At 33.2% G+C, this 22,231-nt stretch overlaps 1 protein-coding gene across 5 annotated transcripts in view; it reads left to right on the forward strand.

Annotated features, from left to right (window-relative positions):
• The window catches only part of SHOC2 (SHOC2 leucine rich repeat scaffold protein), a 63,894-nt gene extending 42,274 nt beyond the window's left edge, over nucleotides 1-21,620 (forward strand). For all 5 annotated transcript variants that reach the window (XM_081954795.1, XM_081954794.1, XM_081954797.1 and 2 more), the window contains 7 exons: nucleotides 2,099-2,236; nucleotides 8,160-8,290; nucleotides 10,541-10,729; nucleotides 11,460-11,582; nucleotides 13,342-13,479; nucleotides 14,296-14,413; nucleotides 15,547-21,620. In XM_081954795.1, coding sequence (XP_081810921.1) covers nucleotides 2,099-2,236; nucleotides 8,160-8,290; nucleotides 10,541-10,729; nucleotides 11,460-11,582; nucleotides 13,342-13,479; nucleotides 14,296-14,413; nucleotides 15,547-15,755 — 1,046 coding nt within the window. In that variant the 3' untranslated portion in view covers nucleotides 15,756-21,620. The remainder of the gene's footprint in view (nucleotides 1-2,098; nucleotides 2,237-8,159; nucleotides 8,291-10,540; nucleotides 10,730-11,459; nucleotides 11,583-13,341; nucleotides 13,480-14,295; nucleotides 14,414-15,546) is intronic.
• Nucleotides 21,621-22,231: the final 611 nt, after the last annotated feature.

Raw genomic sequence — 22,231 nt, forward strand, 5'->3', positions numbered from 1 at the left:
GGGACTGAAAAAGGAGGTGCGTGATAGCACAGGACAAAGGTGCTCCCCTTCGCCCTTGGTGGTGGGGTCTGCTTTATCGCGCACCTCCTTCCTCGCTCAGCTGCTATCTCCAGGGTGCCACCAGGGCAAGCTAGAGAAGGAGAGGGGCTGGAGAAAGTAAGGACGCACGCAATAGCACAGGGCAAAGGCGCTCCCCTTCGCCCTTGGTAGCTAGGGCTGCTTTATCACGTGCCTCCTTTCTTTCTCCGGTCCCTCTCCTTCCCTCACTTGCCCTCGATAGCAGATAGCATGAGTGATGTCAGGTTGGCCACGCCCACTCAGTCACATGTCCCCCACCGAACCCATAGTAAAACATTTTGAAACCCACCCTTGGGCCTTGATCATTATTACCAGGAATAGCAAATTAATATAATACCTGGTGTTAAAACTTTAAGGCTGTAAAAGTATTTCTGCTAATTTCTAATCCTAATGTATTATGGAAAAATAGTTTCTGGTTTTTCCAGTCATTGTTGTGAAACTAATACACTTGGCTTAATTTCATATGTTTTTCTGTCTACTTCAAGTTTGTTTGTGTTCACTTCTTTTGCTTCCCAAAACAGTCTGTTTTTTCCCTATATGATTTAGTACAGGCTTTATCATGAGAAACATTAAAATGTCAATCTGGTTAAAAATTTTAAAATTACAGACAAACCAAGACTATTGGCTATTTTATATATTGTTTATGAAGTTTTGAATTATTTTCCATCAAATAAACTGCTGCATGAAGAAATTCTGTCTGAGAAGTGGATTTGTGTGGGGTGAATGTGAGAAAATGGGCACCAAGAGAAAAAGAGGAAGAGGAAGTAAATCGAGGCAAAATAAGAGCTAGTGACATGGAGAAGATTTCAGGTTCCAGAGTTCACTTTCCATTACCTTTCCATTATCTCAGCCTTTATTCAACTTGGATGGATCACTTATTAGACTTAGTGTTTACTTTGGATCAGATGGTGCATGATCTGAAAATGAGGAACAATATAATTAGTCCCTTGCCATAAGTGTCAAATTGCACATTATTTTCATTCCTGACTTGGCTTATCCTGGACATCTGATGGATTCCAGCTAATTGGCCAATTGTTCTGTTACATACAATTCTTACTGGTTTTCTGCAGAACAATTTTAAAAAGGCTAAATTATCAGGTATTGCCAAGTGATTATTAGTTTTTGTGTTTAATAGCTGACACAGGATTTCTGTTTATTTTATTGATGCTTGGTATAGCTGAATATAAGTTGGTGTATATCATTTCTAATTATATAACTTGTTTGTACTCTTGTTTGGATATCTTTTTTAAGAATACTTTTTTGGGATCTGAATTCTTCAAGCAATCCTTCAAAAGAAAAGAACACTGCAAGATGCTTCTTTTTCAACTGCTATTGTCTTAGTTGTTCTTTTTAAAATCTTAAATGATAAAAAAATACACAATATAAAATACAATAATAATATTTAACATAAAATAAGGCAGGTATTTTTTTTGGTTTTATGCCATTAATATGAATTACTTTAATTTTTAAAATTATACATTTAAAAGTGGAATATAAGTTGAACATGGCAGCATTTCTAGAAATGTTAATTTTATTTATTTGTATACAACTTCCTCATTATTACAAGAATTTATGAAACTATGGAGATATATCTTAGAACTTCAGGACACAATAACATGTCTTTTCCTACAAAAGTTCTCTGTAGTACAGAGTTTTAAAACTCAGTTGAAGTGTTTGGGTTCGAACAACAACCTCTGTTGCATTGGATTTTTAAAAATAAATTCTAGTAATTCCTAATTATTTTATTTATTTAATTCTAATAAAAATGAGCAAGCAATAAACATACAATGGAATGGGATGTGAAAAGCAAGCAATAATATTCAAGAATGTTAAAAAAATTGTATTACTTAATGTTTGTCTTTATATTGTTTGTGTTTTCTTAATCTTAGCCATAATCCTTTATGATGTATCAGATGAAATGACAATATTAAACACTTAAGTTTATTTATTTAAATAATGAAAAAGCTTCTATCCCGTTTTATTACAAAATGTCAAGCAATGTGACTTTGTTCATTGTCAGGTGAGCTGTGTAACCTCATAACGCTGGATGTAGCCCACAATCAGCTTGAACATCTTCCAAAGGAGATTGGCAATTGCACACAGATCACCAAACTTGATCTACAGCACAATGAACTTTTGGACCTTCCAGACACTATAGGTAAGTAAAAATATCAGTAATTCATTTATTAGATTTATATTCTGCCTTTATTTTTACAACTCAAGGCATACTTCTCCCTTTTCCTATTTTCTAACAACAACCCTGAGTTGGTTTAGGCTAAGAAAGCGACTGAAAATTACACAGTGGATTTCTATGCCTTGAGATAGACTAGAACTCACCATTGCCTGGTTTCTACATCAATATCTTAACTACACCAAACTGGCTCTTTTCTAGGTTTAAAATTTATATAAACAAATTAACAATTCATATATGCCTATAATTATGTAAATGACCAGTTTGATCATATGTGTCCTGTTGATCATTTGCAATAAGTTCATTTAAAATGTAGTTATTGTAGACATGCATGGATTTGCATTGTAAGATCCATTTAAAATATTGCAGTTTTCATATATGAAAAAGCAGTTAATGTAGGCAAATCTATAAATTATATAGTAAGATGGAGTGATTGCAAAATAGGATTGGAAAATACTATTAGCTTCAATTCTCAATTTCTGGATATTTTTTCTGTACTTAAAATATTTTCATTTCATTTTCATATGAGGTTGATGGAGTATTTTTGTTTCTTTTGAGGAAACAATAATATGCACATTTATATAAAATATTTCCAAATAGATTCATTTCTTGCCAATGGTGAGGAATGGAGAATTTATATCTCAGTCTTTTCAAACTAGTGAATACAAAACAATTCATTGTTTTTGTTTGAAGTTTGGCCTGGACATAGATGTTTTTAGCAGCTCTGTATGCGAATTGTAATATCAGAAGCAATGCAGTGTTAGTTTTAGTATTCAAAGAAGGTTCCTAGGAATTCGGACTTTCGGCAGAAGTAAGACCTGGAAAAACATTCCCAAAAATGGTTGAAGGCAAAACTGTTGCCTTATATGTCAAGAAAACATGTAGTTCAGTCACAAGGAGTTGAGCCTGATTCCAAATTATATTTACCTCGAATCTTTTAAGTAAAAAAAAAAAGCATGACAAAAGAGCTCTTTATTTCAGAACAAATCTAGGCCAAATAGAAAAGAGATACCTCTTAAACCACTTGAGCACAATGTTGCTTTGGCCTCATTGTTATTACTGTTAGGGGGGAGGGGGGAAAAAACCAGAAAATCCTGATATTGGCAGGATAGTCATAACAAACAAGCTAAGCTACTACTGAAGACAAGGAATTGCTCATACAAAATTAAAAATTGTATTTGGCTTAGCTTGTTTGTTATGACTATCCTGCCAATATCAGGATTTTCTGGTTTTTCTCCCCTCCCCCCTAAATCCTAAAACAATACAGAGGATAGATAGGTCACAGGTATTTTCCCTTTAAATAATACTTTGCCTGAGTATTCCTAGAAAATAACGATATGAAAAAAATATTTTCAGCAACATGCTGAGATTTGGAAACCAGTTGACAAGGATTTACATTTCTTTTTCAGCAGCAAACATTTATAATCATAGCAAGAATGCTTCAGGCTCTGATTCTCAAAGTATCCATAATATGACAAACAAGACCAGACTCGACAGATAGTTGCTGAGTCTGTAAAAGTAGAAGTGGCTAGTTTTTGTGTTTGAAGAGCTATTTAATGTGAAAAATTGTTACGCTTGTATATAAAGATAGATAAGCAACATGTACAGGTAGTCCTTGAGTTAACAACAGTTCATTTAGTGACTTTTCAAAGTTACAACAGCACTGACGAAAGTGACTTAACAGATCATCTGTTGCGACCTGACAAACCAAGTCAATGGGGAAGCCAGATCCACTTAAGAACCAGGTTATTAACTTAACAGCTACACTGATTCACCTCACTAACTGTGGCAAGAAAGGTTGTAAAATGGGGCAAAACTCACTTAACAAATGTCTCACTTAACAACCAAAATGTTGGGCTCAATTGTGGCTGTAAGTCGAGGACTACCTGTACTGCTTGCTATATTTTAACGAACGATAAGCCATTTCGCAGCCTTAGTGAAGTTATCACAGATAGTATGTAGTAAACATAAGGCATTGAGAAGCAAGTAGCATGAAAAATCATTTACGCACCCTCTCTTTTTTTTCAATATAGAAGGATTGTTTTATTGGTTAGAATTGCTAAATTCAGATATACCAAAGTTAGGATTTGGGTATATAAGTTAGGGTGATATTACTCACTTTTTAAAGTATTATTTCTCTGGTGTTTTGTTTTGCTTGTTTTGTTCTAGATACTTACCTGTTTTATACTTTATCATTTCCTCCTTTCATTCTGAACAAGAATCAATTTAGTTTTGTATTTATGATAAATATATAGATCCAGTATTCATTCCCATGTATTGCAAATATAATAGTTGATACAGTTAATATGGTAATAGTAATAAAATTACTTGATATTTTATGTAAATGATTTTGAAATTGTAATATTACTTGTATTTTTAAATACGTCTCTCTTCTTTGAGGTAGAAACTTTTCCTTGGTGATGGCTTCTTTGTAATTATGTTAAGACTTTAGTGAAGGAAATATTAGTTTTCATGAGCAGAAAAACATATGCTTCCAGGAAAGTGAGATGTCCAACTCAAAAAGTGATTTTACTTATGTATTGTTTTTTTTAAAAACAGCCTAAAAACTGATGCTCTCTGATTGGTTTACAATGAAACACACTAAAAATGCAATCTGAATGAAATCATAAAAGTAAAATAAAATAAAAACACATAAAACATACAGTATTTTTTGGAGTATAAGATGCACCAGAGTATAAGATGCAGCAAGATTTTGAAGAGACAAACTGTTTTTTAAAAAATTGCACTCTGCAGACCTCCCCAAAACGACCCATTTTTTGCAACCCCCCCTTTTTCTTTTTAAAAAAAGGGCATGCATAGGGGCGGGGGGGGGAACATGCAAAAAATGGAGCATTTTTTGCAAAAACTGTTTTTTTGTCAAAAAAAGGGTATGCATAGCCTTTAGGAGGCCTATAGAGTGCTCCAGAGGGGAAGGGAAAGGCCGTTTTTCACTCATTTGTGCTCTCCCCAGTTCCCAGGAGCACTCTGGAAGCCTCCTAAAGGCTATGCATGGCCATTTTTATAAAGGGAGGTGGGGTTTTGGGAGGCCAAAATGCTGTATTCAGTATATAAGATGCACTCAGATTTTCAGCAAAAGGTGTGTCTTATACTCTGAAAAATACGATAACTGGGAAGGTTCCTTGGACATATCTCCTGAAGAATGGGGCCTCACAAAATGACTGTCTATTGGCTTACTTTGAACAAGAATATACTACATGGGGTAGATGATCTTAAAGGTGCCCAAGAACTAAACCTTCTAGTTGCTCTCATTTTTCACCTTTTATATATAACTTTCAAATATGTACTTTCAACTATACTATATTTCTCTTTCAAAAAAAATTCTTTCTCACTTTCATACATTTGTCACAAACAGCAATGACTACAAAAACCTGATCTGTATATTCCTCCATAGAATAAGGCTTCAATGAATTTTCCAAATTGTTGCTTGTTGTTAGGTCTCATAGATTTTTGGTGAAAATTCTACAAAATACCTTCCTTAGCACATACAAGACTAATTCGTCTGTAAGTTCTCTGTTCTGTTATTATCTTTTTCTTTGTATAAGAGAACAGTAATTATATTCTTCCCATTCCAGGCATAGGAGAAGGCTTTACAATCCTGTTAAACAAGCATCACAATGACTATAAACAAACCACATTCATATTTTAACATTTTGCCCGGTAGCCCATCTATAGCTGCAACTTTAGCATTTTTCAGGGTTTTAGCAGCATTTCTAACTTCCTTTTTATAAAGGACAGCAACTTTGATTTTGTTTTATTTTGATTCCCATTCTGCAAATCATCCTTTTATGCAAATCTCTACAATACTCTTTCCAGCATTTCCTCATATCAGTGTAACCCCAAGTCATCTCATAATTTTTATTTGTCATTCCATTCATTCTATTGGAGCCTTCTTATTTGGCTGTTTTCCTCCATTTCTGAAACTTTTAAAACTCCCATCAAACTTTCTCAGTATTGTTGTGCCTTTTAAAATTGTTCCTTGTTCTTTGACTACATTCGTTGCACTTATCTTTTTCTCTGTATACATAGCATAGAATATCTTTCATCATACTTTTGCAACAGTTTTTTTACATGGAGTTATCCCTGTGGCTGTTCTTTTTCACTCTTGTTTCTTTCACTTTTCTTTGTCCGAATCTATCCTTCATTCAGAAATTAACATCACTCTTGTATTTTCCACTGAATCTTTTCATCAAGAGTGTGTTTATCAGTCCACTAGATCTGAACATTGTTGGTTATATCCTCCTTTTTTTTAATTTCTCAAGCTACGACATAACTGCATTTCTTTCAGTATAGATTAATTAATTAATTCAATCATGCATGCATGAATTCATTCATTTTAGCATTTACTTCTCTTACATTCTAAATAGGTTTCCCATTTATTTATGGGCCCATAAATATTGATCATTGTGGCCATCATTGTTTGGTGAATTAAATCATTCAGAGTTAGTAAAATAACTCTGTAAAAGAAGGAAAACCTTCTATACTTGCTTTAATTTTTAATTTTAATTTACTACCCATATTCTCTGTAGCATTCCCTGTTAACAGAAAGGGTAAGATAAGTTAGTTCAGGCATAAACAATGTAACAAAATGTTGATTTAGCAGACCTTCTCATGCACTGGACCAGGTTATGGCATTTGGGTGATTATTTCATTGTGCAAATAATTAAAAGGATACCATTTGAATATTGTATTTAACAGATGTAAGTTGCTGCAATGATGACATTTCATATTTAGTGCACATTTATGAACAACAAACCATTCCTCCCCATTAGTCTGTTAAAATGAAGTTCCACTGTATACACGTATATGTGGTTTAGTTCATTTGTGTTTTAGACTTTTATCTGTGATCTTGGTAGACAATCCAGTCATAAATAGTCAAAGTAAGCCAGGTCGGTCCAATGTGTCATAAACATCTTTTTGTTAAGATTCTGAGTGTATTTTTCCTTTGCTTGTCCTTTCTCAACTCCCCCTTTTTTTTTGGGGGGGGGGAATTTACCGATATGTATTCTGTTTAATTCTGAAGTTACCTCAAAGGACAGATCTGTGCTTTAGTCCAGCTTTTATCTGCAGACATCTTTTAAAGTTAGAGTTGTGCTATGAGCTGGTAGGTCTGATTTTTTTTGTCCTAATTTTAGCTGTGCTTTCAGAATTTACCCTTTTTTTAGGTAGTGTGTCTAAATGTACCCGGCATTAGTACACTTTTTAAAACCGATTAATACCTTAAGTTTTTATTACCTGAGTCACATGAGTGAAACTAAGGTTTTTGTACATAAAATAGTTTACTTTGACAGTGTTTCCCCAGGAGTCATTATTGCACTAAATAATATCTATACACTCAGAAGCCATTTTCTGTGTATGCAAAAATTTTCAGGAGACAACGGAAGATCTTTTATTCATTAGCTTTTGGCATGAAGTTCACTTGCAAGATTTTTTGTCTCACTGCTTTTGAAAGCTATTAATGTTGCCCCTCCTCTCATAAGGAAATGCTTATCTTGTAATCTGAAAATGTGTAAATTGCTCTAAAGTATTGTGGTGATGACAGCCAGTAATGATTAAAAAGAAACAAAGCATTTAGATTTACGCATTTAAAGTATTGCTGGGAAGCCGGAAATGAAAGCAAAGCACAATGATGGAAAATTATCTTTACTAATGGAATATTGTTGAAATACTGATGAATTTGCTAGAGTTGTATATTTATATGTTGGAAAATTATCCTAGTGCTCAAGATGTTAATATATTTGTGTGAAAAGTGTATGCCTTGTCTAATAAACAGTAATAAAAGAAAAAGAGGGACTTATCCTTACCCAAGAATAAATACAGCTAGTAGGAGTTTCCAAACATAAGATTCTTAAATATGTTGTTTTGTTTTCAGGAAATCTATCTACTTTGAAAAGCCTTGGTCTGAGATATAACCGTCTCTCGGCAATACCCAGGACTCTTGCACAGTGCAGTAAACTTGATGAGTTAAATTTGGAAAATAACATTATTTCAACTTTGCCAGAGGTAAGACACTTGAGAAGTAGGAGTTCCTGTAATAAAAATATTTTTTTCAATTTGAGTAAAGTAAAGTAAGAAAAGCTTCTTCATCATAAATTTTATAATACTAAATTAAGGTCTTGAGACAGAATTTGCTTTTATTCTGGCTTCATTATGTTAGCTTAATCTTGAAAAGTAAACAGCAGCGTGTGAGAAAGAAAGAAGCTTTTGATTTATTTAACATTGCCAAAAGACATTGAATGATTGAGATCTAAAGATTTATACTGCTTAAGGTTTCTATGTTAGGAAGATGGGTAGTTTCTAAATGTGATAAATGAAGCTAAATCAAATTTACAAAAATTTTCAAATTTAGTAGCCATTATAATCATCTTCATGAGTTGACCTCAACTTCATGCAGATTTCTTGACAATGTACAAATTGCATTAAAAACATTTTAAAAAGGCAATATTAAATGCTTGTTAAAATAAACCAAGCTAATCAGCAAATACTTCCAAATTATAAACCAAGATTTGGAATATTATTATTCCAAATTAGTTTTTGGAATATTATTACAAATAATACAGCTTTATTCAGGAGATTGGAGATGTCCCCATCATCTTCACTTCAAAGCACTTCTCATATTAATCTTTTTTTAAAAAAATACATCAATAAAAATAATAATTATATATAAAACAAGAATTCACTAGGTTATTCTGCAAATGTGTTGTTGACCCTAGATATAATTTTTTGTTTCTTAGTTACAAACATATGATTCTTTGAGTAGAACTGGTAATTGTTCAGTTTATGGGTGTTCAGTTGCACAGAATCAGAAAGTACAGATATGTGAATTTACTTATTTGCATTCAATTTCCACAAAACATAATGTGAAGGAAGAAATCTGACATGACGATTGTAAAGTTACTTACACATCTGTATGATGCAAATGAATATGGATTAATATTTCAGTTTAAAGTGATATATAATGTTGATATGAATGATTGGAATTGGCTTTGAATAAGAAATGATCTAGAAATAAGGCACTGAAATCCATCAAATATCATATACATTATTAATACTAAAACTGATTGGGAATGAGTAAATATTGCTTGTAGACTTTGCTAATGGGAGAAAGTTGCTTAGTAATTAATCTCCCCTTCCAAGAACATTATGGAAGTTACTTAAGTGTATGTAATTAAACATACAAAAGAAACTGACTGGAAATCAGATTGCTTTATAAATGGGCTCCCAGTCTAAAACACCCTTAACAAATAGAATTGTGCATTTTTAAGTGCTGATCTGTATATAATTTATAACTGTCGCTGAAAAGAGCCACTTATTAGTGAAGTAGTGTAATCCATTAAAGCATATCACTTTGGCGCAAGAAGAAAGAAAATGCATTTCTAAAGAAAACTGCAGAATTGCAAAAAACACTAAGTTTTTAATGATGAAATGCCCATCGAGTAAACATGTCTTAAAATATTAGCTGGAAAAAGTGGTTGTCCAACTCTATTCATAAATTGTTTATATTGGGATTCTTTTAACAATAATACATTTAACGAAATACTTGTGCATTTCAAAATGGTATGATAGCCTTGAGCTATTTTTGGGAAACATTCAAGATCTCCTGAAAAGTCAGCTAAGCAAAGTCTTCACTGTAGTTTTGGAATGAACAGCTGGATATTCTACCCTGGATTTAGAGTGAATAATATTTTCTCCTTAAAAATGACATAAATAAGTGATAGGTATTTCATATGCTTAATATCTCTGCACCCTTTATAATTATACATTTTAAAATTCAAGCAAGGATAATCTGTTTACCTTGGCTAAAGGTTTAAATCTTCCCTAATAGCCTCAGATTTCTTAGAATTGGAACAAGAATCCTGTGACAATATGGCAATTAAAAAGAGTGGCATGTTTGTCTGTCACCTCTTCATTTTTTATATGGGACATTGAAGCTTAATTTTTCCCCCTGGAGAATAACTTAATTTTTGTTTCATAAAACTTTACCTGTCTGCAAGGGGATAAAGTAAACTCAGAGATTGAGCTGTCTTCTTAAATACTTAACAAATGGCTAACATATGGTATGTCTTGTCAGAAATGCAAACATTACAGCTATTAAAAGTATTTTCAAAAGCAGACAGCATCACTCTTAAAGACATTTCTTTTTGAACAGATTATGATAGCTAGGCTGCACATAAGAGAAAAGTATCTATTCAAGTACAAGGAGATTAGAGTACATAAAGTATATAATTTGATTTGTTCACTTTGCTCTCGCAGGGTCTCTTATCCAGTCTTGTGAATCTGACTAGTCTAACTCTGGCAAGGAACTGTTTTCAATCTTACCCTGTGGGTGGCCCTTCACAGTTCTCTACTATCTACGCTCTCAATATGGAACATAACCGCATTAACAAAATTCCTTTTGGAATTTTTTCTAGAGCAAAAGTATTAAGTAAGCTGAACATGAAGGTGAGGCTTTGTTTCATGAATATGAATTTTCTAGTGTAAAGTAAAATATTATATGAAAGTGCAGCCAAAGAAAATTGTTCCAGATACCATGTATACCTGATATTGTAGGATAACTTTCCTAGGATTGTTTATAAAACTAGTATCAAGGCTTTCTTATGTAGTAACGTAAGTGATAAATGATGTTGAAATTAGGGAGTTGCAAATATAGAGGAGTATTTTCCATAATAGTACAAAGCTTAGATTGCCCTTTTGGAAAATATATGTTGGTTAAAACTAAAAACAAATAAATTAAACATTAAAGTGCTATTTAGGTTATTTATTAGTTAAATCTAGCTAAAAGTTGTTGCAGCACATATTTAATTTAAATTGTTGATGGTTGAAAATAGAAAAGCTAACATAGACAACTCGCAGTTATATGGGTGATAAGACTACAATTATACTAAACTGGTTCTTTTCTCAGAATCAGTAGGACATTCAATTAATATTGATACTCTGCATGCCTTCTTTTTTGAAGATGTAGAATGCATACTCTTCTTGGCTAAATTGCATTGCGAATGTTTCTTTAAAAAACAACTCCAAGCTCTTGTAATGATTATTTCTTTGTGAGAATAGTGACATTTATGTTCTTTATCTATTTAACTGAATATCATTTACAATTTATTATCCTTAATTTTTTTTAAAAAAACCAAATCTTAAACTTTATTTATTGTGTTATTATGTTAAATTGCAGGACAATCAGCTGACATCACTTCCCCTGGATTTTGGAACATGGACCAGTATGGTGGAACTCAATTTAGCTACAAATCAGCTCAACAAAATTCCTGAGGATGTATCTGGACTTGTTTCTCTTGAGGTGGTAAAAAGTAGAATATAAAAGACCAGCTAATAAACCTGACCAATCTTGATATATTTATTGATAATTAAACTAACAAATATACTCTGAAACAACCTAATTTTGGAAGGATCATTTAAACAAACTTTATACCAGATTTGTCTCACATCAGAGTTGTTATGCTGTGCACATTATGACTTAGTTTTATGTTAGGACAGAGACGATATAGCTATTATATTATCTTAACCTACAAGTTCAGTAATCCACCCCCCCCCCCCCCCGTGTGTGTGTGTGTAATATGGGAGGGAGCTCACTACTCCCGCTTTCTGTCCTTCGGCTCATTACAGCAGACCATACAGGCAGAAAACCATATTTTTATTTTTAATGTTGCCTTTTTATATTTGTGTTGTATTTGTGCTGATAAATATGTATGGTCTGCTGTAATGAGCCGAAGGACAGAAAGAGGGAGTAGTGAGCTCCCTCCCATATTTGGGCATACCAGGGGTTGTAACACAAATACATACCTATTTCCCTGGCTCAGCTGATAAGGAGGAGAGCCTTTGGCTTAGTGGCTAATACAACTGCCTAATATGTAATACAGCCCTGGTTCGAATCCCAGTAAGGGTATGGCTAGCTGATGAGAGCTAAATAGCTTGAAATAGATCTATACTAGTCTCCCTTTATTTATTTATCAGCACAAATACAACACACACACACACACACACACACACATATATGTGTGTGCGTGTGTGTCTATGGCCTGGTTTTTTTGGCCGTTTTCAGCCATTTTCAGGCCATTTTGGATGTTCAGTAGTGGTGGATAAATAAGAGGGAAATTGAATCAAAGGGCTCAACAAGGTACAATTTCCAGGCACCAAGAAAGATCCAGCATGATGAGCAGAGACCAACCTCTATCTGGGAGTGGAGATCGACAGCACACACACCACTTTGGACATGCAGACATGCACTACGAAGATATAGCCAGCCCTGGTCGAATGCTGAGGAGCCTGGCAGAATTACCACAAGCTATAATAGATATGAACAATGAGGAACGAACCGGGCCAGTTCCAAGATCACAGGCAAAACAACAAATGAAGCTGGTTAATATATCAGATGTGCCTGTGAGAACAGAAGAAGAGGGAGGAAGTATGGGAGGAAGCCAGAGAGAATGCTGTTAAATCAACATCAGACAGCTCAGTGTTATTTCCTGGGGAGGAACAGCCTAAGCTATGTTCGATAAGGGAGGAAGGAATAGGAGAATCGATTAACCTGCCTGATGTAGAAATAGCAAAGCTAATTACAGGTGGGAGGTGGGTGGATGGGCCTATCACACGCACAATGGCCAAATTGATTAACATTGTATAAAGGCAGGTATCTCTTTAATGGCTTTTACACTCTGACAATGCTACCAGTGGCTAACATTTTAAAGTTCCGGAGATCACAATGTCTGTTTCTTTTGTTTGTGTGTGTGTGTGTGTGTGTACGTGTACATGTGTATATGTGTGTGTGTGTGTGTGTGTGAATCTGTTGACAGGAATGTAAAAATCTAGACTTTTCCACAGATCTTGTATAGTTTCCCAAAAAATGTTTTCTTCATTCTTGCCCAATAAAGAATATGTATTTACTTCACAAGTCATATTTGCTGAAGCCAATGTGGCATTAAAGTTTAATAGTGAACAGTCTCTAGCTCTTTTTATTTTTTTAAAAATAGTTAGCTAATTCTGCCATTACTTAATGTATAGCTGTCAGTTCATTAAATGTTCTGTTACTTTTATTTTAGGTTCTTGTTTTGTCAAATAATCTTCTAAGAAACCTCCCACATGGCATTGGAAATTTGAGGAAACTGAGAGAATTGGATCTAGAGGAAAATAAGCTGGAATTGTTGCCAAATGAAATAGCATACCTTAGGGATCTACAGGTAAAATAATTACATGATATAGCATGTTTTGTCAATTCAAAGTGTATATAAATACCTTCCTGCCTTCTTGATTGATTGATTGATTGATTGCCTTTTGTGTCAATTTTTTTTAGCCTGGTGTCTTTGGCCACTAGACCATACTGGATTTCATGTATTTTTTAAAAAAACTGTCATGTATAAATTAGTTGCCATTTGGATGCTGAGCACACTCTGTTGTGTTATGTGGGAATGCCTACTGACACATAAGAGAATTAAGAAAGATGCTCTCTAGCTATAGAATATATTAAATGCAGTAGGTATTAAATACCTACTGACACATAAGTAAGAGAATTAAGAAAGATGCTCTCTAGCTATAGAATATATTAAATGCATTTAACGTATAAATGTAAAAAAATACTTTTAAAAATAGAATGGCATAAAATGTAATCCCAGACTTTCAGCCTTACAAAAGAAATTAAAGCCTTTCTCTTCAGTCAGAACTTTTAGCAGGTTTTTCTAATTTCTGTTACTTTCATGTTTAGTGCTTTTGTAAACTTAGCCACTTTGAGTGCCCTATAGTTGAAAAATTGAGAATTTATACCGAGTAATAAATAACGTAATAAATAAAAAATGAGAAAGATTACTTTACAGAACGTTTAACAGTTCTGGTTCATATGTCATGTTCAATAATATTTTGGAGTAATGCAGCCCCAAGCCATTATTTGTTGACAGTTAGAGAAAAAGGCTGTTGTGTTAATGATAAAAAGATACCTGCTTTTGTTAATTCTTTGGTGGAATGTATTAATTTTATGATTACATTATATATTCCTTAAACAGAGGCTGATCCTAACAAATAATCAATTGAGCACTCTTCCTAGAGGAATTGGTCACCTTATCAATCTGACACATCTTGGGCTGGGAGAAAACTTTCTTACACAACTTCCTGAGGAAATTGGTAAGATCCATAAATCCATAGGCTGGTATTCTGATATGGTGTTTCTCAACCTCAGCAGCTTTAAGCTGTGTGGACTTCAGCTGTCAGAATTCCCCAGTGAACACTGGGTGATGGTTAGGGAATCCTGAGAATTGAAATCCACGGTTGCTGAGGTTGAGATGTTGCTGAAATATACCAATGAGATATTTAAGGTAAATCAGCACCTGACAGTATTTATTATATTTAAGTTATTTTCCACTCATAAGATCAATCTTAGGAATGTAAGAACTACAAAGGTAGTATTTTAAAGTTCTACCATACCTGCCAAGCTGTTTATTTCCACTTTGCTATATGAGTTATGACTACTACTTATCATTTGTAGTAGTCTTCAGAGGAAAAAAACCCATTGGTATTGCCAGACTTCTAGCCTCATCATGCATCATCAATTAACAGTCCTTGAAAAAAATTTGCACTTCCCACACAGAATGGGAAATAATCATGATATTTAAGATTCATTTAATATCAGTTCTGACATTTAGCACAGCATAATATACTCAAGTTTCCCAAACGCAGGCATGATTTTGTTTCATTGCAATGTTATGAAAATGTAAGTTAGAATTTGCAAGTCTGTGAAAATTTTTGTCATTTGTCCTAATGTGGTGTATTAAAGTAAGGTTTCAAAGTTGGGATGTCAGTAAGGAAAGAAATATACTTTTCTAGTGGAAAGTGGCCTTAGGTTGTTGAAGAAATGTAATAAGAGTTCATTGGTATTGTTGCACTGTGCCACTAACTGTGAAACAACTGATCTGCACACTAGGTGTTATAGCTCACATCTGCTGTCAAGTGTTTTGCAAATTCCCCAAAATTTAACAATCTGTTCTCATAAGCCAGTATAAGCCAGCTCCAGCCCACCATTGGCTTTATCCCTTCTAAATTCATATTAATTTCTCTTTTCATGCCAGCATTAAAAACTGCTGTTCTGCAAACTTAGAAATGTGCTTTGAATTCAGTGAACTTGTTTAGATGCAAAGGATGATATGTTTGCTGTTCTTGGTAACGGACAGAAGAACAACAAGCCAGTATTAATTTCTTTGTCACTTATTGTTATTTTATGATTAATAAATTTGGTTTCAAAAATGCTCATTATTTTGCAGGTACACTGGAGAATCTGGAAGAACTGTATCTAAATGATAATCCACATCTAAACAGCCTTCCTTTTGAACTGGCTCTTTGCAGCAAATTATCTATAATGAGCATTGAGAACTGTCCGCTCAGTACCCTTCCAGCTCAGATTGTTGCAGGTGGACCTTCCTTTATCATCCAGTTTCTCAAAATGCAAGGACCATATCGAGCCATGGTCTGACTGATAACTTCCCCGATGATGTACAAAATATAAATGGCTTTTGTGGTGTCATTATGTATATAGTATCTAGGCTACATGGTGCCCAGTGTGGATAAAAAATGGATTGTCCCATACACTCTACTAAATGCAAACTGCGCTGTTAGTATTGTGTATGTGTGTATATATAATATAATATATAGATTGTATATTATATTATAAAACATAAATAATATAAAACAGGCAAATTTCAGACCATACGTATGTGTTCCTGCTCATAGAGGAAACATAGCCATTAAGATTTTGTTTCATTATAAATGCTTGTTAAAGTTTTCTTTAGTGAATTTGATGGTTATCTGGATAATTTGGGGTACCAGTTCACTGAAAATAATGTCAATTAACTGCTGATCAATTTAAGGGAAAATATTTTTAAACCAAGCCTTTTCCTGTTGGATAAAAAACAACTTAGTCACACAAATTATTTTGTCATTCCTTGTGGATCATATTTTGTGAAAAAAAAATATTGGAATTATTTGTATTTTCCTTTATTCTGGAAAGTCCTTTAACTTATTTTAAGTTTTAAAACAAATGGTCTTGTATGTTTACAGTCAGGGTATGTCACTGGATTGGGGTGGGGTGGGATTTACTCTGTTTTATTGAATCTACAAGTTGTATTCTTCTGCTGAGGGCTTTTTATTGACTGATTCGTATTATTGCAAAAATATAAGCAATTAGTGGAAAAAAAATAAGTCCAACAGAAGCTTGAGTTCCTTTGAATTCATCAGTTATAAGCATATCATACTGAAGAAGCAATTATTTTATGGTTGTCTCATTTAGCATAAGCAACATTTTTCACTTAAAGAAGTGACAAATTTGTAAAAAAATATCATGTTCTGTTAAGATTTAGTATTGCGTCAATGATGGATCTGAAATGCAACAGATAATTGTAAGGGTTTTTCCTGGTCTTTGTGCAATTAATGAATGTGTCTTTTTTTGAAACCCTGCAGTATACGTAAAATTTATGGTCGGTTGACAATGTTACTCTGGTTTTATATCTTGCCTTGCCTTGTACATCCTCCCATTATTCTGGAGTGTCTGCGTCAAAGCACAATATCTTCATGCTGTGCTGTTTTGCTGCTGAACTAAATGCACTTTTCCCTGTAAAGATGGGACACTTGCTTCAAAATAATCAGTTCAGTACCATGATTTATTCTTTTAACCTCATACTATCAATCTCAGTATTAAAGACTGGTCTGTTTGGAAAAAAAGGACACCTTTTCATTTGTATTTAGAATGTGATTGCTCAGTAGAAAACCATTAAGTGATTGAATAGAAAACATGCGGTTTATTGTCTTTTTCAGGGCTGTACAAAGGGTTAATGATGTTGCAGTGATTTTTGCTCCTGCACTTGATTGCTACTGCCATTTCGAATTGGATGCTCACATAGCAATTACATTTGAGATAAATTTATTTTCAGTGTCAATTGATTATGATGGGTTTGCTTAAGGGATACTAGAATTAAAAAGGGGACGTTCTTTAAATTATACATCATAGATGTCAGAGAATTTTTTCATCTATGGAAAAAGGTTTTGTATTTTTTATTTTGATATTAATGTCTATTTGATAGGCACACTCCAGAGATCATTAGATATACTTCCTTATCCTTTTGAAATCAACACAATTCACTGAAGGTTTCGCTCATAAACACCTATAAGCTTTGAGTAAGTATTTCTCAAGATTGTTTTGTAAGAGCCATTGATTTTAGTGGTTGTGGATGTTCCTTTAGATTGAATCGGCATAACTTATACCTTCATCTGTGACATTAATTTTAGCATTCATTAATTTGACTATGGCAAGGAAGAAATCTTTAAGAAAGGCAGGTACAGATATAAAACCTTAAAGGGCTATTTTAGATGTCAGCAGATTTGCAAAATATTGGGTTGGATCCAGACTAAACACATATCTAATTGGGCTGATAGAAGCAGGCTTAAAAGGATCTCATCAAGGGAATTGCTGAATTTGACAAGTCTTTGGGATAGTTTGCTAAAAAAAAGATAATTGATAACAGTGTCTTTCATAAGAGTGTCCTTTTTTGTCTCTCAGATATTGGGAAACTCCGTGGAGAAACTCAGACCATAGGTCAACAGGAAACTAATGTGGAAAAAGAAATCCAATCTTATCAGTTCTATTAACCAGTATAGCTGAATTCATACCATTGATTTTCCACCACTTATTTTAAAGTAAATATATGAATATATAATTAACCTAGATACTTGTTAATAATGATGTATAGTTGCAGCTGACTATAAGTAATCTGTCTGAATACTGAAGTGTTAAAATACAAAGATGCTTATAGTGGTGGTTAAAAGATTAAAATCTACTTTTTGCTGAAGCTGTAAACTTGTTCCATTTTATTTAGTATGTGTATATTTAATATGTTGCCCACATGCACTTTTATTTTAGGTGGAAATAACCTTCTTCCCATGAATTGCTTCTTTTACTTTTTAAAGTCAGAGTTTAGCCATGTGTTAAAATATTGTTCTAGGAAAGATAGAAGATATTTCAGTAAATTTTTACCGAGTTAAAGTAGGATAGTACACTCATAGTAGGCAGGATTCACCTACCACTTAGTGGAATTGTGGCAGATTAAATATATAATTTAATCTGTAAATATATTGATGTAATTGTTCATGTTGAAAGGCTTACTATTTTTCTTTTAAAAAATCACTTGCATGTTAGAAATTATTTTTACTTGTTCACTCATTTTTTTTTAAAAAAAGACTGAAATCAGCTTATAAAACCAGTGAAACTGGAAAAACCTGCTTCAGCATAGTATAATTGATTAATATCAATCATATGTTAGAATATATTGTGAAATGTATTCTGATAGTTGGAACAGAAATCATAATACTCCCAATTCATGCTTAGATTTAGTTTTTGTTAAAGGAGAATAAATTTACAAGAAAATATAATTATTGGCTAAATAGCATTATATATATTGCAAAAAAATAATAATTTTTACTTTAAAAATTGAATTTATGATTCCTGAAAAGTATGTATCTTCTTGATTTTTACTGAAACATTTAAGGCTATATCTGTAGAGAATTTTATTTTCCCTTGTTTACTATACAGGTAGTCCTCAATTTACAACCACAATAGGGAATTTGAAAATGTGCTGTTAAGCAGTACAGTTGTTAAGTGAAGTATCGCACGACTGCAACCAATTTCTGATTTTTTGCTGCAGTTGTTAAACAAATTACTTGTATTCATTAAGCAAGACATCATATGACCATAACTTACAACCTCCATCCACGTATCCCATTGATTTTGGTTGTCATAGACCAGATAAGAAGCTCACAAATGGTGATCACATGATTGCAAGATGCTGTTACTATGGTAAATGTGTGACTGTTGCTAAGCACCTGATTAATGATCATGTAACAGAGAGATTCTGCAATGGTTATAAGTGTGACAACTAATCATCACTTTTTCCCTTGTAACTTTGAACAGTCATTAAATGAATGGTCGTAAAGCAGGGACTACCTGTAGATTTTGTAATAATACTCGTCCACCCTTTGGTAAAACATTAGGATGTATTCAATTAAGTCTTTCTGAAAGATTCTGATAGCAGACAATACATATCTTCCAATAATGAAGATTAGTTCAACTTTTTAAATAAGGTTTGTATATAATAATAAGCTTTATAGCTGGATTTAATTTTTGGTTTAGTAAATCCAACTCAGTTAAGAAACAGTAACTTTCTTTTTCCACAAAATACAATTCGAAATTGAACTTGAGTTTAAAGTTCACACTTCCTACGGCTTGTCTTTTTTTTTTGCAGTTTACCCATTTTTCTGGTTATTGGAAAGAAGTTGGCAAAAAGAAATCAACTGGACTCATAAAATAGCGACTATGTTTTGTCTCTGTTCAACAACCCCTAATCCAAATAAATCATGGTTCATATTTATGAAAACAGCCATACATTTATTCAGAATGTCTAACTAAATTTCTTAAATATCAGGAAAAATTCTCAACCCTGTTTCAACAGTTGCTATTAAATTTTAATATTGCAGAAGGAGGTTATTAAATATATGAGAAATGATCATATCAAAAATCTTTAAATATATTAAATCAAAGTTTTGTTTTGGCTTCAGTGTCTTCCACATAAAGGTCAAGTACAGCTCTTAGATTAAAATAAGGTTCCACACCTTTCTACACCTATGGAACAAAATGAGTCTCACCTAATTGCATGTAATTGCATAGTTGTCAATATCCTATACAGTACTTTGTTGGATGAGTCTTAAGTTGGGGTGCTATAGTAGCTAATAGGATTTTAATGGCAAATAGAACAGAAAGGAAATGTCAATTTCACTTGCACTATTGCAGTAGCCTATTATAATTATAATATAATAGCTATATTACAATACAATACAATACAATAGCAGAGTTGGAAGGGACCTTGGAGGTCTTCTAGTCCAACCCCCGGCCTATATCGTTCCAGACAAATGGCTATCCAACATCATCTTAAAGACTTCCAGTGTTGGGGCATTCACAACTTCTGGAGTCAAACTGTTCCACTGATTAATTGTTCTAACTGTCAGGAAATTTCTCCTCAGTTCAAAGTTGCTTCTCTCCTTGATTAGTTTCTACCCATTGCTTCTTGTTCTACCCTCAGGTGCCTTGGAGAATAGTTTGACTCCCTATTATAGCTATTATAATATATATTATAGCTATTATATTTTCTTCATGATACTTTGAGAAATAAAAATTCAGTCTACTACCTAGGAATAAATTAGAACACTGAAATACTAATTGGAACTATATGTCTTTTCAAAATGAGTTTATTATCTCTTTGTTGTAGATCATATTTAGAATTTTAATAAAAACTAATAGGCTACATTCAGGAACAAGTTAAAGAAAAAGAATTAAACAGTGTCATTGTCTTAAAAGGTTTCCTCAACTTCCTTGATGGCTATTTAAGCATTTGGTTAATCATTTGAAGTTCTTAAAATTTATCTTTGCAAATCTGATACTGTATGATTATGAATGAATTTTTGCTGGAAAAGCAGGATTTTCTCCACTGCTGTTGGCAATCTCCACCAGAACTCCCATTGCTCCTCTGGAGTGCATCCCCATCTCGGGGCATTTTGACTATGAGGTGAGATCTTCAAGGTAATTAATAATTCTCCCCTAATTCTGGAGGACAGCCATCAGCAGAAAAACAGCATTGAATTCCACCACAGGTATTGGAAGAGAATTTTGCACCCTAAAATAGTTTGCCAGACATATCTAAGAAGAGAGATCTACTTGCAATCAAGACAAGCAAAATTTAAAATCAAATCTTTCATTTGGGCAATTTTTGAAACTGAACCTTGTAATGGTTTTATATTATTCACATATCTGGGGGGAGGGGGGACACATGGGACTTTTTTCTGATTATTTAAAATCCTGAATGCAAAAGACCATTTATAAAGCCTATATTGCACTAGCTTTGTATCTTTAGTCAGCATGTCAGAACTTGCTTTTAATTAGGTATACACTTGGCAGTAATTTGCACACTATACCAACATTAAAAGGCACACACGGGACAATTGCTAATGATAATATCTTCAAGAAAAACCTGATGGCTTTTTTATTCAGTAAAGATCTGAAAAATGTGTTTATTATTTCAATGTTGCAGTCTTAAGCAGAACGATACATAATTCTGCCTGATTCTGAGTCCACAATAATTTGTGAATTGAATAATAAAAGCGTGTAAAACAGCCGGCACAAATGTACTTTCTGAATTATTGTAATGTTGATTGTTATGTCTATAAAATATTGCCTTGCTTTTTTAAATAAGTCATTCTGTATCAATGTATTCATTATAAATAGTATGTTTGTAAAGGAGCCACTCCTGAGTATTTTGGACATTTTATACCAATCAAGTCTAATTTTGTCTCTAAAAATTGCAGCACTGCACTTGATTGATACTTTGAATTTAGAGTCATTTTTTTCAGAATTCTTTGTAACCTGCAAACTTTTCCTTCTTGTCTGAAATAAGCACGAGAGATAAAAAGCTGAACTTTTATAAAGGAACTCTTGGTTTGAAACCTTTACTTCCTGTTTTCTCTCCCTCTCCCCTCCACACAAAGTCTACTGGTGGATTAAAAGCATGCCAACAATGGATTGCAATATTTGATAGATGGAATAATACTTTTGTTATCTCGCTCATACTGCATTTTATATTTCATATGCTGCAAATATGGGGCAACTTTTCCTGGAGGTATCTAAGCATATTATAAAAAAAAACATACAAAACTCCCCCCCCCCATGCATTGTATATTATATGCATTCTAAGCTATTTGAGTGAAATATATGTTACATTTTGGAGGTTTTATTTTGTAATAGAAAATAATTGATACCTTTAAAGTGCTTAACCTTACTTAAAGGTTAAATAAGAACATGATAGAATATAGTACAATTTATTTGAACAATTTTTCCAGTATTATAGATATATA

Source organism: Natrix helvetica (assembly GCF_964273705.1).
Source record: "Natrix helvetica genome assembly, chromosome: 5".
Classification (NCBI taxonomy): Eukaryota; Metazoa; Chordata; class Lepidosauria; order Squamata; family Natricidae; genus Natrix; species Natrix helvetica.